General features: G+C 36.2%; 1 protein-coding gene across 1 annotated transcript in view; it reads right to left on the bottom strand.

Annotated features, from left to right (window-relative positions):
• Positions 1-17,012, bottom strand: part of CD200R1 (CD200 receptor 1) — a 34,947-nt gene extending 17,935 nt beyond the window's left edge. The window contains 1 exon segment of the mRNA XM_057697066.1: positions 16,719-17,012. Within this exon segment, the coding sequence (XP_057553049.1) occupies positions 16,719-16,785 (67 nt within the window). The 5' untranslated portion in view covers positions 16,786-17,012.
• Positions 17,013-17,758: the final 746 nt, after the last annotated feature.

The raw sequence follows: 17,758 nt of genomic DNA, 5'->3' as shown, positions 1-17,758 counted from the left end.
AAGGCAGTTTAAAAGGAAAAGAAAAGTGTTTTTTACAACTGATGGTGGAACAGCTAGATATCCATATGTAAGAGAAAAAAAGAACTTTAACCACTACCTAAAACCATACACAAAAAATTTGATTATTTACTTAAATGTAAAAAAGCTGAGACTGTAATACTTCTAGAAGAAAACACAGGAGATAATCTCTGTGACACTGGCATATACAAAAATTTCTTATAATACAAAAATAACAAACCATGAAATGAAACTTGATAAACAGGAGATTACCAAAATTTAAAACTTTTTCTCTTTGAAAAAGAACATTAAGAAAATGAAAAGGTAAACCACAGATTAGGAGAAAGTATTTATAATATATGTATTTAACAATAGACTGCTATGTAGAATATGAGAAGAACTTTTACAATTCATTAATGGTAAAAATCAATGTTAAAAAACAGGCAAATGACTTGAACAGACACTTCACCAAAAAGATATTCACACTGCCAATAAATACATGAAAAGATGTTCAACATTAGTAATCACAGAGGAAATACAGATTTAAATCACAGTGAGATAATGATTACACACCTATAGGTAAGGCTAAAGTTAAAAAGACTGATAATATATATTGGCAAGAAAGTGAAGCAGTTGGAACTCTCACACATTATCAGTGGGAATGTAAAAGAGTATAACTGCACTAGAAAATTTCTGGCAGTATTTTTTTCTAAAGTCAAACATATGCCTACACATCACCTCACCATTCTAACCCTAAGTGTTTATCCAAGAGAAATAAAAGCCTATGTCCACACAAAGACTTTTGTCCATGAATGTTTATAACAGCTTTATTCAATAATCAAAAGCTAGAAACAACCCAAATACCAATTAACAAATAGATAAATTATCCACATAATGGAATACTATTTGGCAATGAAAAGGAACACACACAACATTGATGAATCTCAAAATCATTCCCTTGAGTGAAATAAGGCACAAAAGAGTACATGCTACACACTAGGCAAAAGAGTACTACTAATATAAAATGCTAACTAATCTATGGTGACAAATGGCAGATCAGCAGTTGCCTAGAGATGATGGGAATAAAGACAAGGATGGACTACCAAGACAAGGGTGAGTCAAAAATTATCTGCACTCTGGCTGTAGAATTTATTTTCATTAACTTTTAGAAAAGACAAATACATCATTTTTCGACATAATCTCCTTGCTTTTCGATATACTCTGTCCATCTGTTAACAAGCTTTTGTATTCCCTCATTAAAAAATGTTTTAGGCTCAGCTGCGAGCCATGAATGCACCACCACCTTCACTTCATCAGAAGTGAATCTTCGTCCTCATAGGGCTGCTTTCAGGGGACCAAACAGGTGAAAGGCTAATGGAGCAAGATCAGGACTATAGGGAGGATGCTTTAACTCCTCAAAACAAAATTTTTGCAGATAGTCGACCGTGTGAGCAAAAGTGTGAGGACGTGCACTGTCACGCAAGATCACATTTTTTTTTTTTTGGTTGCATTTTTGGATAACAGTCCTCTGCAGTTAATCTGAAGTTTAGGCTTCAGCACAACTCTTTAAAACCTAAGTCTGTGGTGGATTGTTTCATAGGCAAAGCCATGGTTGATTTGCAAATGATTTGCCACATAATTCACTGTAACTTGTCTATACAACAGAATCATTTCTTGTGTACGCTCAATGTTGTCATCAGCTGTGGATGTGGACAGGTGTCCAGCTCCTTCTTGATGGCTAACACTTGTGCAACCTTCCTTGGACTTCTCTATCTATTCATACACACTTCTTTGCGACAAAACACTTTCTCCACACTGCGCACAAAGGCTTCGATAAATAACGGCACCAGGTACACCCTCAGACCACAAAAACGAGTCACTGCATGTGACTCTTCTTTCGTGCAAATCACAAGTGGGGCACCCATTTTTGCTCACACCACAGTTATAAATGAACTGGTGTAACACATTCATACCTACACAGCAGTGACTGGGGAGACAGAGCCTTGGATGGAAAGCGCTGATAAGACAGTTTGGCCAACAGAAGTTTAAATATAACTGGAGTGCCGATAATTTTTGACTCACACTCATACACTAAGGAATATTTTGGGGATGATGGAAATGTTTTGTATCTTGTTTGTGATAATGACCCCAGGTATATACAACTGTCAAACCTCATCAAATTGTACCTTTTAAATAGGCACAGTTAATTATACATAAATTCTCTCTATTTAATTAAAAATAATATCAGAAACATCAGGTTTTAACACACATAATAATAGAACTTGCATCTACACAAATAAACACAGAAGAAAATACACATGAAAAACACTTGACGCTGAAAATAATGTTTCAAAAAAACTTTTCCATCTAAGTCAAAATCATCAGTAGAAGATTGTTTCGTGATTTGACTACTAACGAAACTTCTTAGTCACTTTGAGCACTCACTTTGAGTTTCCTTTCCCAAATCGTCAGTGTCATATGCCTGAGCAAGCACATACCACCCACACAATAGACATTCTACAGGCGTGACTGTGCAAACCCATTCTCCAAAGGCTTCCTCCAGTGAGTGAGAGAGGCTCTCAGAAACAGCACGTGGTTTTCTTGTGCTATTTAACAGTTTTTATCTATTGTAAAATCCTGTGCTCTGTTGGGCTCTACTGACTAAAAAAGTTAGAGATAGGCATTTTTGATATGTCACCATTTCCAATAAAAACCCCTGGTTCAGTAACTGTTATTAACCAAACTAGAACATGGATCATGCCACACTTAGTCAATATAGTGGCTTAGATTATTATTTCTAATGTATAAAGATGGGAAACAAAAAGGTAAAGATTTTCTGCCCTTTCATTCAATGGCAGGGGTTTTGGGAGAATACAAACAAGCAGTAAGGATTCTGATCAAATGAATTTTAAGCTAAAAGAATCCTAACATTGAAGCAAAACTGTAGCCTAAAATATTTGGCTATGCTCTAATAAAATGATCATATAACTGTAAAAGAGAATAATGTAAAATAGCTTTATTTTTACATTTCTTTTGATATTTTTCTCCAGAAATTGAGGCTTCTATGCTACTATTGAACTAATTAGAAGTCATTCTTATTGCTTATTATGGTCTTTACATCTTTACTTGTCATCTTTATTGTTATTTAACATTTGATGAACTTAGTATCAATACTTTAAAAAAAGGAACATAGAATACATTGAAATACATTGACTATATTTCAGTACACTGAAATCTGTGGGAATACTCTGATATTTTGCACAAGGAAAACCAAATAATAGAATTATTTCATTTTTCATTTGGTGTGTCAAGCTTTCAAACTTCAAAACTCTGCAAGTTATCATAACAAATACAGAATTGGACCATTTTGGATCAAACAATGGCGGGAAAATATGAGGGATACGAGTTTTATTTCCTATTCTACTTCTTTCCTGAATCATTTTAAATAATTAAATGAATTTATATACTCTAGTTCTCCCCACTGCAAAACACAGACCTTCATTCTTACTTAATAAGTAAGGAATAACTAGTGAAAGGTATCCAAAGAACATTACAAACTGAGGTTTTAAACCCAGTAAAAAAGAAACCAAACATGTCTTCTAAAGATTCAAGTTTCATTTAAAATAAATGCAACTCTGAGACTGAGATCTTAATCATGCAAAGACCCGGAAATTAAAATTACATTGCCAGAACAACTCTATTTAGGTACACTGAGCACGTAACTTTTCTAATCACCAGTATGGTGAAGGCAATACAGTATATAAAACTTTACTATAATTTTCTGGCTTCAGAAATCTTAAAATATCAACCTTAACATTTTAGTTAGTATGTTTGCACTATGTTTTGTAAAACTGCATATTGTGAATGTAGGTTAGACGTAAAAGTATTATTTCCCAACAGTTTGTAGAGTTATGGATGTATTCAATCAAGAAGAGACATTGAATTGTCTTTTTTAGAGGTCCTGAAAATAAGATGAATTGTTATCCAAATAGCCTAATTATATTTCTGCCTCTAATGCAATGATTTTCACACTGGGAACTAGTGGAAGTCCATGACAGTCAGCCAGAAAATCCATAAACTTTGTAACTTTGGGGAAGGGAGCCTAATTTACAATTTTATTTCTGATATATAATTTAAAAAGTACTACTACCCCTGTAAGAATAGTTAAAAGCATAGCCAATTTTCCCCCCAATTTTGTTTTTTTCTAAATAGCAAACAGGAATGGTTGGAATAACAGACTCATGTGATCTATTTCTCTACTAAAGCTACCTGAAAAGTAATGCACTAATTTTACGAGAAATTTTGGAAGTAAAGGAAATGGGTTTTTCCCGCCTTCTAAGATGATGATCAGTCTTTCACTAGTAGTTTTCATTAAGATGGTATCTTAGTGACCACCTATCACATATATTAGAGCTTTTGGACTGGTGGAGGGAAGCTGGAAACTGCATTAATAATATTTATTTATTCAATTACAACAGCTAGGCACTCAATAAATACCATGGAGCTTTCAATCTAATGGGAACAATACACATTAATCAAATAATCAAATAATTATGTGAAACTGCAATAGCAGTAAATGAAAAGTATATAAAGTGTAGCTTGAGTAACTTATCCTAGTACTGAGGTGTGGTAGGCACCCTCTAAGGCGGTTCCCACTGTTCTTCCTTCCTGGTGTTCATATCTTTGTAACATCCCCTCCTCCTGAGTGTGGGTTGGACTTACTAACTCACTTCTAACAAACAGAATACAGTAGAAGTGACAGAATTTTAGTGCCAAGATCAAGTTAACAAAAGACTGTGGCTTCTGTCCTGGTGTTTTCTCTCTTGCTCACTCTTGTGTCACTGTGAGAAAATAAATGTTTGTTTGGGGATAATTTATTATGCAGCAATAGGTAATTAATACAAGCCCCAGTGAACAAGAAGCTGATAATAAGAAAGAAAATGAGAGGAGAACATTCCAAATAGAAGTACTTTTATGTGCAGAGAACACGTATCTGGAGGGAATACACTAGGATCTGAAGAAAGACCGGGGCTAAAAAAAAGATAGTTTCCACTTTTGCTATTAATCTAGTCTCCCATAATGATTTCAGAATTTTTTCTCTGAGACAAATGTATTTTCCTATGGAAGGAGAAGAGAAAAGAAAAGTAAACGTTTGCCATTTTGGCAATATAAGATGAAACATGTTATTTAAAATTAAAACTATCTCCTTCATATGTCTCATAGCTTAATATGTCAATTATCATGATCCTTGCTTCCCAAAAGGAAAGAAACCGACATGCAAAATAAGAAATTTCTTATTTTAAATCACGTTTGTTATTTCTGCACCAGCATTTTTCCAGGGTAAAAAACTATTTTGCAAACATCTGAAACTTTATGATAAAAATTATTTATATTAATGAACTTCAACTACAAACTTAAATACAGATAAATCTCTAACATAATACTGAGTAAATAAAAATAGTTATAAAATAATATACCTAGTATGATTTCATTTATACACAATACCAAAAAACCAGCAAAATAAATTTTATTGTTAGGAACTACACACACACATGGTGAATGTAAAGAAAAACAGGGAATGATTATATCCCAAAGAGAATGATTATCCCAAAAGATAATGGCTACCCATAGAGCAAAGGCTGGGAGCTATAATTGGGAAAGAACTGGCAATAGTCTATGTCTTAATTTATATAGATATCCACTGGATAATTGTTCTTTAAAATGTGCATATACCATGCACTCTGCTATATATATTATATATGTCACTATACAAGAAAATTAAAATAAGTACAAAGAAACAAAAGAATACTAACTTTTTTTTAACATAATAATGTCAACAATTGATCCTCGTATCACCATATATATTTTGTGTTCTTACACTTTAATTTGTGGAAGTGATTTACATTTTAAGATACATTAATTTAGTAGCAGACAACACCTAATTAGGTGTTCAATAAACAAAATACTGTGTAAAAATCCAAAGTTTTAGTATAAATAAAAATAGAAAAGAACACCAAAATTAGAGTAAGAAAATCAAGTAACATTTTGGCTCTTTCATTTATTACCTTTGTAATCTTACACAGATTACTCTCTGAACCTCAGCTGCTTTATCTACACATACGGGAATTTGGTATCTGATAACAGTGGTCATTCAAATTCGTAAGGGGAAGGATGATTATTTATATCATTGATAAATGATACTAGGGGAACTAACTAGGATAGGATAGGATAGGACACAATGCTAATAAAATCCACATTGCTGGGACTAATATTTTTGTGTGCGACGATAGTCACAAAGTCTACATCATTTCATTAGGACACAGTATTAATAAAAGCCATATGGTTGGGCTAATTTTTCTTTGAGGCAGTTACCATCACATAGTCCAAAACCAGTAAATGAAGATAGATTTGTTCCCTAGCTCATGGCAGATGTTGTACAAATGTGTATCAGTGATCACAAGGGTCAGTGTGTTCAATGGACAGATAGTGAATATATATGCATATCAAATACTCAAAGATACAGGCATAGCTCCTTTTACTGCACTTCACTTTACTACGTTATTTACAAATTGAAGGTTTGTGGCAACCCTGTGTTGTCAGATGATGGTTAACATTTTTTAGTAATAAAGTGTTTTTAATTAAGGTACGTACATTGTTTTTTAGACATAATGCTATTGCACACTTAATAGACTACAGTAAAGTGTAGACATAACTTTTATATGCACTGGGAAACCAAAAAGTTTGTGTGACTCAATTGCGATATTCACTTTATTGTGGTGGCCTGGAACTGAACCCACAATATCTCCAAGGTATGCATTATGTTCTAAGATATTAATTCCAGCATGGTTTTTAATTCCAAGAAGAAAAAAAAAAAAAAACTAGAAACAACCAAAAAGTGGATCTGTAGGGGCGAATTAAATGTTATAAAATAATATCTATGAAAGAGCTTCAGAAACTACAAAATAATAATAAAGATACGATTTTTTTTAATGTTTGTAAAATTTAGACACAGTATTGAGTGCTTTATATTCATCATTTAACTTAATCCTCACAGCAACCCTAGACAGCTTCTCAGGGGTTTGGAGTAAAATCTCCCAATTTAAGAATATTGGCAACTAATTCAAATTTTTAAAAATATTACATGAGCCAGTCAAAAGTGTCTGCAAGCCAGATCCAGCCCATGGGCTGCCAAATTGCCCTCTGATTTGGAAATTAGAGAAGAGGCCAAAACCAGAGTCTTGAAAACATTTAAAATTAGGGATCTGTTAGAGGAAGTGAAGTTAGCAAAAACAATGAGGAAAAGTAGAAAATAAATGAAGCCAGAGAAAGAGGAGATTTGAAGACAGAAATAATCAAGATCAAATCATATGTGAAAAGTGTTAAAGTAAGGACTCAGAGGCTTTATGATTTGCTAACAAGGTCATTAGAGACCTTTAGGAGCTGTAAGAGAGTAGTGTTAGTACAGAGGGAGAAGAACAGATTGTAAGGGACCAAGCAGAAGCAATTGTCAACAAATGTAGACTTGTTCTTTCAAGAATTTTGACCTTGAAAGTATGGGGGAGTGAGACAGTGGCTATATCCCTTCATGTCAAACCTGAAAGAGAGAAATGGGTCAATACGTGGAAATCTGAGGACTGAAAGGGTGTTTAAGAAGAGAAGAAAACACAGCATACTTGTAGATAGAAGGAGGGAGCACTAGATGTTACGAGAATGAAGGAGGCTAACTGGAATAGCAGGATCCTAGAGGCAGTGGGAGGAGAGGAGACAAACGCAACGTGGAGATTTGCTTTTGAAAAGACTGACACTTGGTTTCTGAGAGAGAAGCATAAAGGGCAAGAGTAGTTACAGATGCGGGAGGAAATATTTGCAAACGAATCAACAGACCAAGGATTAATCTCCAAAATATATAAACAGTTCATGCAGCTCAATATCAAAAAAACAAACAACCCAATCTGAAAATGGGCAGAAGACCTAAACAGGCATTTCTCCAAAGACATACGGATGGCCAAGAGGCAATGAAAAGCTGCTCAACATCACTAATTATTAGAGAAATGCAAACCAAAACTACAATGAGGTATCACCTCACACCGGTTAGAATGGGCATCATCAGAAAATCTACAAACAGTAAATGCTCGAGAGGGTGTGGCGAAAAGGGAACGCTCTTGCACTGTTGGTGGGAATGTAAATTGATACAGCCACTATGGAGAACACTATGGAGGTTCCTTGAAAACCTAAAAATAGAGTTACCATATGACCCAGCAATCCCACTACGGGCATATACCCAGAGAAAATCATAATTCAAAAAGACACATGCACCCCAATATTCACTGCAGCACTATCTACAACAGCCAGGTCATGGAAGCAACCTAAATGTCCATCAACAGATGAATGGATAGAGATGTGGTACATATACACAATGAAATATTACTCAGCCATAAAAAGGAACAAAATTGGGTCATTTGTAGAGACATGGATTGACCTAGAGACTGTCATACAGAGTGAAGTAAGAGAAAGAGAAAAACAAAAAGAAAAAAAGAAAAACAAATATCATATATTAATGCATATATGCAGAATCTAGAAAAATGGTACAAATCAACAGGTTTACAAGGCAGAAATAGAGACACAGATGTAGAGAACAAACATATGGACACCAAGAGAGGAAAGGGGGTGGGTGGGATGAATTGGGAGATTTTGATTGCCATATATACATTAATATGTATAAAATAGATGACTAACAAGAAAAAATATCAAATTGTACACTTTAAATATATGCAGTTTATTGTATGTCAAAAAAATAAAATAAAATTTAAAAAGTGGTTACAGATGCAAGAGACATTTTGAAGAAGTTTAGGTTGACAAACATTTTCTGAGTATACCTACTCAGCGTCAGGGAGCTGTGCAGAGCTTGGGGAACAGTAGAATGAATAAGGCAAGGTGTTGGCCTTCAGAAACCTTATCATTTAGGGAAGTTAAAGTCCACATTGGATGATGGGTAAATCTGAAGGTGAGCAGAATTTGATATACAGCAGCCTGTAGATCTGGGAGAACAGGGATCGTCTGGGTGAGGAAGAAAGACCTAAAACACTGTTCTTAATCCTGGCTCCCATCAGAACCACCCGCAAAGATTTGTGAAAGTCCAGATGCCCTGAAAGGTCTGATTAAGTAGGCTTGAGATAGCACCACTGTATCTTTAATATTTTAGGCCCTGCAGGTGACTCTGTCTAGCAACTAGCTTGAAATTACTGGCTTAGAACAACCTCTGAGTAAGATCTAGGAGAGAGCCAATAAAAGGCAGATGGAACAATTTCTTGGAGAATAAAAACAACTAGATTTAATTATTTTAAATCTACCACTATTTACTACTTGAACATTTTTTCAAAAATTGTCAATACCACAAAAATAAATCATATAACCAGTTAGTCTCATATTATGTAATAGATAAGTCATAGGTAAAGATGGCATAGTATTTCATGGTAAAGTAACAAAATGGCAAGGACAAAGAAAACACTAAACAATTTAAAACTACATATGCGAATACCATGTTTGGGAAAATATCTTTACCAGATCACTGACAGTTCTCCAATGACACAGTTTGAAAACAACTCAGGCTTCCCCTATGTTGAAAGAAAAAAAATTAGATTCCGCTTTCTCCCTCTAGCTATGATCCTTTCTCCTTTCTTTGCTGCCAGACTTCTAAAATTAGTAGTCTAAGCCCACAGCCTCAATCTCCTCCCCACCCACTCCCTCCTAAATGTCAGCAATCTTGTGGCTCCTACACCCTTCCATTCCAACCACAATGTTGAAGGTCACCGGGCCTTTCATAGTCAAACGTTAAGCCTTTCTTCGGTGCTTATGCTCCTGGGTTACTTGGCATATTTTGATGCTATATACCATTTTTCTCTCCATCTAAAACCCCTTCCTTCACCTCTACCACTACCCTATGCTTCTCCCTGTCTCCTTCTCTGCAAGCCTGCCTGTCTCCTCAGGCACCTTAATAAAGGTGTTCCCCCAAGCCTCGCCTACTCCTCCGTGTCTTTACACCTTCTCTCACCATCTTTCCCCACCTCCAGAACTTGAACTGGGACTTGGCGCAGCTGATTTCTCCTTGTTTTACCACTTCAGTCACAGTTTAGCTCCCTCTGCTTTTCATGAAGCCTGTGTGAGTCTCTGGAATGTTCATCCCCTCAAGTCTCCTTGCCTGGCTGTTTCCTGCTCCTCTTCATCTTAAACCTCACTTCCACAGGGCAGTCTTCCCTGATCCTCAGACCAGATCAGACTTCCCAGTTATACATTTCCATGCCACCCTATATTTCCCTTTACACATTTTATATTGTTTAATTATTTGTGATGAGTTATTTAATATCTACCTTTCCTACCAGATTCTAAGCTCCATGAGAGCAGGATCTATGTCCGTCTTATTCAAGCATCTTCAGCATGAAGCACAGTGTCTGACACATGCCAGACACCCCCTTACTTATTGACTGACAGAAAAACTAGCCCACATGTTAGCCTTGACTTATTTAAAAATCTCAACCCTTAAGCTGCTACTTCTCTCCACTTGAATGCTTGCTGTTACTTCAGCTACATCACATCTAGAAAATCATAGATTTTCCCACATATATTTGCCATATCCATTTTCCCCTCTATTTTTGGTGCTGTGGAGGAGTTCCAAGCTCACCTCATCCACTAAAAAGTTGGGTAATATCTTTAGTGCTTCCTAAAGTCATTTGTGGGCTTTATTTGCCCATGTATAAAATGAAAGAATTTAACTTGAAGGTTTCTAAAATCCTTCCTGTCTGAAAGCTGAATGCTTCTCAATGTTGTCATGCATCTCCTTTATTTCACAAATGAGGAAATCACCATTTAAAGGGGGGGGCAAGTAATTTCTTAAAGATGGTGTAGCTAGCAGTTAGAATTATATCTCATGACAGATCTTTAAATCCAATACAGAGATATATAAGAATCCAGAAAATGAGGAAAAAGGGAGTGAGATTTTATTGAGAAAAATGAAAAGCACCAAAACGGTCAATGCATGGATGAAATTTAGAAAGCAGAAAGTCATTTAATAATATAATACATTCAATCTCAATGTCCAGAAAAATACAACCAACCAAATCAATATCAGTTGGTAAAAACACAATGATATTCAAAAGACATAGACCTGAAGAAAGTTCCACTTCGTTTATGGAAAAGTACGCTTCCACATGTTACAACCACAAATTCTGGACAAACTATAAAAACAAATATTTGAAGCCACTGGCAAATAGAAAAAGCAAGAAGATTCTTGAGGATTCTTTCAATCTTTGAAAGATAGAAAGTTTCCCATATTTACCACTTCTAGTCCCAGGAAAGATTGCCGTTGCCATGACACTGGACAGCTAAAACTCTAATAGAAAACCTGCAGTTTTCTGAAGAATGAGAAGACAGATTTCAGGGCAACCTTGGTCTCTTGAAATTGAGAGAGGCAGAGAGCTAGAGTTCTAAATTCTGTGTATAAACCGTACGCACATCTCTGGCTCACCCCAGGCCTCACATGGCAGGGCACACTTGAAGCCAACTAGCTAAAGGTAAAAGCCCCAAGATTTAAAATACTCCCCAAGAGAGTTTTTAGTTTGAGTTCTACCAAGTTAAATGCTTTCTGGGGGAAAAAACATCAACAAAGTAATATAACAGAATATAGCCTCTAAGATCTAATACAATCTAAATAAAATTAGTCACCCTAAAGAGAACCAGGGAAATGTGGCCCATTCTTAGGAGAAAAAAAAAAATTAAAGGGAGATCATCCTCAAATTGACCCAGATACTGCAATTATCAGACAAAGATAATAAAGTAGATATTAAGCTATGCTCAGTGATATAAAAGAAAATAGGTTCACAATGAATGAAAAGGCAGAAAGATCTCAACAGAAAGAAAAGAAACAAGTTACAAAATAAATGGAAACTCTAAAATTGAAAAATACAATATCTGAAATAAAATATTCAGTGGATGGCCTTAACAGAAGTGAGAGAGGAAATTGTCAGCAAACTTAAAAATATATCAATAGAAGTTATCCAATCTGAAGAGCAGAGAGAGAAAAAAAAACAAAAACAACCTATAATAGCCACAGGGACCCACAATGAAGTAGCACAGAAAGTTGGTAGATAAAATATTTGAAGAAAACAGTGGTTAAAAATTTCCTTAAATTTGCTGAAAAGTATAAATTTACAGATTCAAGAATCTCAGTAATCCTCAAGCAGGAGAAATATGCAAATAACCGTACATAGACACATTATATATGGTAGAAACCAACAATAAAGAGAAAAATCTTTAAAGCGGTCACAAAAAAATGACATTAGAGTCAGAGGAACAATGTTTTGAATGTCTGCCAACTTCTCATCAGAAATGGTGAAACAACATTTTTAAAGCACTGAAAGAAAAGTCAACCAGAATTCTATATCCAGCAAAAACATGCGAGAATAAATATGCAAGAATGAAGCATATTCAGATAAAAGGAAACCATGAGGACGCCTCACCAGCAGAACTCTACTACTAGTGATGATGTAGAAATTACTTAGGTTGAAGGGAAATAACACCAGACAGAAACTCAGAAGTTCAGGAAGGAATGAAGAGCATTGGGAATGGCAGCTATGGTGGAGACAGTATGCGTACCCAGAAGCCTGGTCGAGGAATGACTTTTTGCTCCTGCTGCTAGGGGTACTGTCAGCAGGCAGCCTTCAGAGGTCACCTCAGTTATCTCACGCAATGTCAGACTTTTCCCAGCGCAGCCCACATCCACTGGCTGGTGTGGAGATATGATAGCACAGCCCACCTATTTTGATTCAATGCAGTCTCTCTGGAGCCACTCTCACTCTATAGATCCCCATGGAGTCAGATGAGAGTGTCACGGTTGAGACCGCTGGTGGACTTCTCTCTGCTCCCTTGTCCTACTTTCCAGCTCTTTCTTCTAAGAGTCCCCCCTAATAAACATTCTCTGCTCAAAACAACTTATTTATAAAGTTTATAACTATAAAAAAAAAGTAATGGTTTGATTCTTAGGAGCGATTAGCATCACACAGTGCCAAGTCATTTCATAACCACAGGTCTGCTCCCTAATCCCATTTCAGAATTATCAAATGTATGTTGATGAGATCAAGAGGGAAGAGGTGAAAGTACATCGATGGTAACTACATTTTAATCACCATACGGATTGATTTTTCAGATACAACATAAAACCAAATGACAACTGAGTTATTTTCTTAACTAGCACCATTAACCGAAATACTCATAACTTCATTGGGAGGGAATTTATCTACTGCGGAACTCTCTCATTTGTTCTGATTTTCTTATTTCTATCCTCAACCTATTAGCATCCCTACATCCAACTTCTCGTCTTACACGGCAATTTCAGAAGGTTGTGTCCTTTCATTAAAGTGAAGAATTCCATCTACACTGCAGATTGTCTCCCTACCCAGCTCTCCTCAGATCTTACTCTCTGTTATAGAGAGGGAAAAATTAATTATCACTCCTAGGACCCAAATCCAAAAATCTCTAGAGTTTATTCTATTATTTTTATCTCTATGTGTACTCTCTATGTGGGATCCTCCATCCATGAATAATTCGCAAATCCTGGATTGGGCTATACTTCCAAGTACCCATAGGGATCTTCACCCTATGTGTTTGCCCTCTCTGTACTGAATTTACCATCTTCCTCTGCAAAGAAACTTCCCTTCTCAGCTACCAATATCTCTCAGTAATATCATGGGCCTTCCTAAAATGGAAACTCAAAGAGTAGGAGCTCTTAACCCTGCTTCAAAATAAAGTCTTACCAAGTGCCACTCCCACTCAATGAGATATCACAGCCACAGTTTTCTCCAAAATATTGTTTTATTATATTATTTCCCTGACTAGTGTACAGTATCCAAGTTCCTTTGTTTAACAATCAAGGACCCCTGACATTCAGCCTTATTTCCTTCAGTCATACAACAAACAATCTCTGATCCATCAAGCTAGAGTTCTTTCTCCCCTGAACCACCTTGCCTTTGATCATGCTACACCTCTCCTCCTCCCAGTTTCTATCCCTGCCTTTCGCCATCTATCGAAACCTATCATTCAAGACCCACCTCCTCCATAAAGACTTCAAAGCTCCAACCCACCATAATTTCTCCCATCTTTGGATGTTTACTAGATTCATACACAATTTCAAGACTAACTGATTTAAACTGTTCTCCATGTGTTTCATCTTAGCTTGATCTCTCTCATTTAGATTGCTGATCATCTTTAGGCCCTATTCACACACACACACACACACACACACACACACACACACACACACACCCCACACACAGACACATACGCACACTCTATATACAATCAATATTCTAAATAAAGACTTTTGGTTCATTTATTAATCGCTTAAGCATGGAGGTTTAGAATAAACCACACCTAAAAATGACTATAATTTGTAAATTCATGGCTATCACAAATTCGAAAAGGAAGAGGAGACTGAAATTAATGAAGACAAACACCTTCTTTCTCACAATTGCTTTTAATCTCTTTTTCCGTCTTTTGCAAAACTGCTGAAGCTACCAAACAGCCCTGCCTTAATTTTTATCTCCTCTTCTTGTTACTCCCTGCCCCCTACTGGAAGATAATAATAAATGGTCAAAATTAGCCCAAAGAAGAAAAACAGTGGAGGAATCCTTTTCAGTAACTCATAATCTCAATATCAGTGACTTTTATTAAAGATAGAATCATTTTGATGTGGACATCAAAATATAATTTGAACATACAAAAAAAATCTGGAAGACAATAAGATAAAATAAAAAGGAAGAAGTGCGTGGGTAAACGGAGTTTGAGGGGAGGACACCGGACACAGGGTTGGAGAGCTTTACTCTGCAGTGGGTGATAGTACTGTTTTCCTTTGTCCCTCTCAAGTGTTTTCTTACTCAGTCTTGTCTACTTGCTACCACGCTGCTTGAATTTATAAGCAAATGAGTAAACAAAAAAATAAATAGTTTTTTTTTAATATGTTTTACCGTGAAGTCATTAGCTCTATTCCTCCTTTGTGAGTTTCTCTTGTGTAATAAAGGGAGTTATTTCTGTTTGGCAGTATTAATAACAAAGATAAGATAACAAAGATAAAGATAATAGATAAAGTTGTAAACTCATGCCCCAAGTGCTTTGCATATCATTATTCTGAAGTATTTCATGGTGAATTTATCCTGTCAAATTACTGCACATAAAGTAATTTGCTTTTCCATATCTTTATCCTAAATATTCTGATATTATAATTATAAAAGCACAGACTTTAGAGCTGGTTTGATATTTGTAGTGTCTCATAGTTGTGGTTAGAAATAGTTTTAAAATCCAAACCTTTAAACAATTAAATTCAAAATTATTGATTCTGTTTTAATCTTGATTTTTTTCTTTTTCCCAAAAGTCATAGTGCAACTTGACATAAATAGCTCGTTGCCTAGCTGACATTCCCTGCCAAGTCGGATCCTGCACAGTTTTCTGTAAAAACTTTCTACTACAAGATATCAACTATTGAAAGATTCAGATCACTTGATTTTTTTTCAAGTGAGTAAATACTCTATTCAGTTTATAACTAAGTATTGGCTCAATGGTGCTTGTTAGTGAGAAGCATATTCACAAAGTATTGAGGAAATTTGCCTATTCAAATGTTTAGTGATTCTGACAGATATATATTATTATTGGGTATGACTGTCATATACTAGTAGCATAACCTTGGACAAATCATTTCATCTCTGTATACCTCAGTTTCTACCTTTGTAAGATGGGGAAATGTCTTCTGTGCCTACTTCACTGGGTTGCTGTGCAGATCAAAGGAGAAAAAGCATGTGAAAACGCTCCATTGAAAAGTACAGTAATACAGTACCGTAACTTTATGTGTGCTCAACAGTAAGATTAACACACAGAAAAAAAGATGTTTTGCTGGAAGATAGACAGTATTTTAAAGTCATTTATATGAGAAAAAATACCTTTTCTTCTTTCAATTACCAAACTATAAAGTTTAAAACCAAATGTTTCCTTGCAGCTGTTCCTATCTACTAAAAATGAAACCTGAAAACTCCCTCCTACTCTTACCAACTCTCTGTAGTGAAACCAGGACACCCCCACAATAGCCCCCAGGTTCCCCGCAACTCCTGGAAACTGGATGTTGAAGAGTGTGTCTTCTAACCCAGAACCTGTCTCTGACAGCCCACACATGTTAAAGATAAATACAGACGCACCACCAAAATTCTGAATGTATTATATTTTTAAAAGTGCCTGGTCATCGAAAGTGACAAGAAAGGAATAAACTTTCCTAAATTATAATGTTAACAATACAGACAGAAATAGGTTGGGATTATGATTTAACTTTTTTAAGAGGGGGAAACGAAAATAACTCCACTTTCGTCAGATGACTTGGATTGCTACTAGAAATTCAGTTGTTCTGCCTGGCTCAAAAAAAGGGGGAGGGGGAATAAGGAAGTGGGCGGTGGGGCAAATTATAGAGATTCGTATAGTGTGGTGGGATACAAAGTAAAATAAGTAAGACAAAAAGGAAAATAAGAATAATAAAGTGAAGTATATCTAGGAGGAACCCCCCTCCCCCACATCTCTGATCACATTGATCGAGCTCTGCTCCGTAAGAAAGGCAAGAAAAGCTCAGGAAAATCTGAGACCAGGTTCCTCACCAGTCATGCTCCTGGTGCCTCCCAAAGAGAATTCAAACTCACCTACAACTAAGAAGAGAGTCAAAATCAGTAGTAGCTGCAGATCAGAAGTTATCCAAGGGCAGTGCATTTCTGTTTTCTTTTTTTTCTGCCCTTCACTCAGCTCTGTTCCTCCACACAGGTGTAAAAGGAGCTCTGGACATGGTGAGGCTCCCTCTGGTCGACTTCTCGATGCTGAATCCTCTTAGCCCATTGGCAGCACGACACGTCTTTCCTTCTAGCCCCTTTCTTCAGCTCTATGTGTCTCAGCCTGATTAGTAACTTGGAAGAGAAGAGACTTCTCTGGAAGTTGACACAGCAATAGATTTCCTGTATGAAGCACTGAAGCAAAGACGGAGGAAGCGGATTGATTGAGCTATCTTTCAGCTCATTGGTCCTCCTCTCACTTCTGCTGTACACAGATAAACTTTACAGTAAGGCACTGAACGTGCCCAAGAAAACTGATTTGTCTAAACTTGGTTTAAAAAGCAAAACAGGATATTTATCTATATTTGACCCATCCCTGTAAATTTCCCAGTCATCATAACTTTTAGAAGTTATCTCCAGTTTGAAGAGGTGTATAGCCTCAGGAATCAAGTTTGGAATGAAAGATTTTCCCTTGAAAATTCTTGTGTGATTACTGTCTATAATGGGGGTCACACACAACTCTAAAAGTATCATAAATGTATTACTTTCCTATTACTACTGTAATAAATTACCACAAACTGAGTGGCTTAAAACAACACACATTACTTATCTTACAGTTCTAGAGGTGTGAAGTCCAAAAGAGATCTTATAGAGCTGATATCAAGGTATAGGCAGGGCTGTGGTCTTTCTGGACACATGGAGAGAATCTGTTCTTTGCTTTCTCCAGCTTCTAGGGGCCACTTGAATTCTGTGTCTCGTCATCATTCCAACCCCTGTTCCTTTGTTATATCTTCTCTGGTGGTAACTTTCCTGTCTCCCTCTTGTAAAGACCTTTGTGGTTATATTGGACCACCCAGGTAATCCAGGATCATAGCCCCATTTCAAAATCCTTAACTTAATCACATCTGCAAAGTATC

This window comes from Hippopotamus amphibius, chromosome 10, assembly GCF_030028045.1.
Source record: "Hippopotamus amphibius kiboko isolate mHipAmp2 chromosome 10, mHipAmp2.hap2, whole genome shotgun sequence".
NCBI classification, from domain to species: Eukaryota; Metazoa; Chordata; class Mammalia; order Artiodactyla; family Hippopotamidae; genus Hippopotamus; species Hippopotamus amphibius.
Note: the sequence above shows the minus strand (reverse complement) of the source record. Positions and strands in the feature narration are given on the sequence as shown.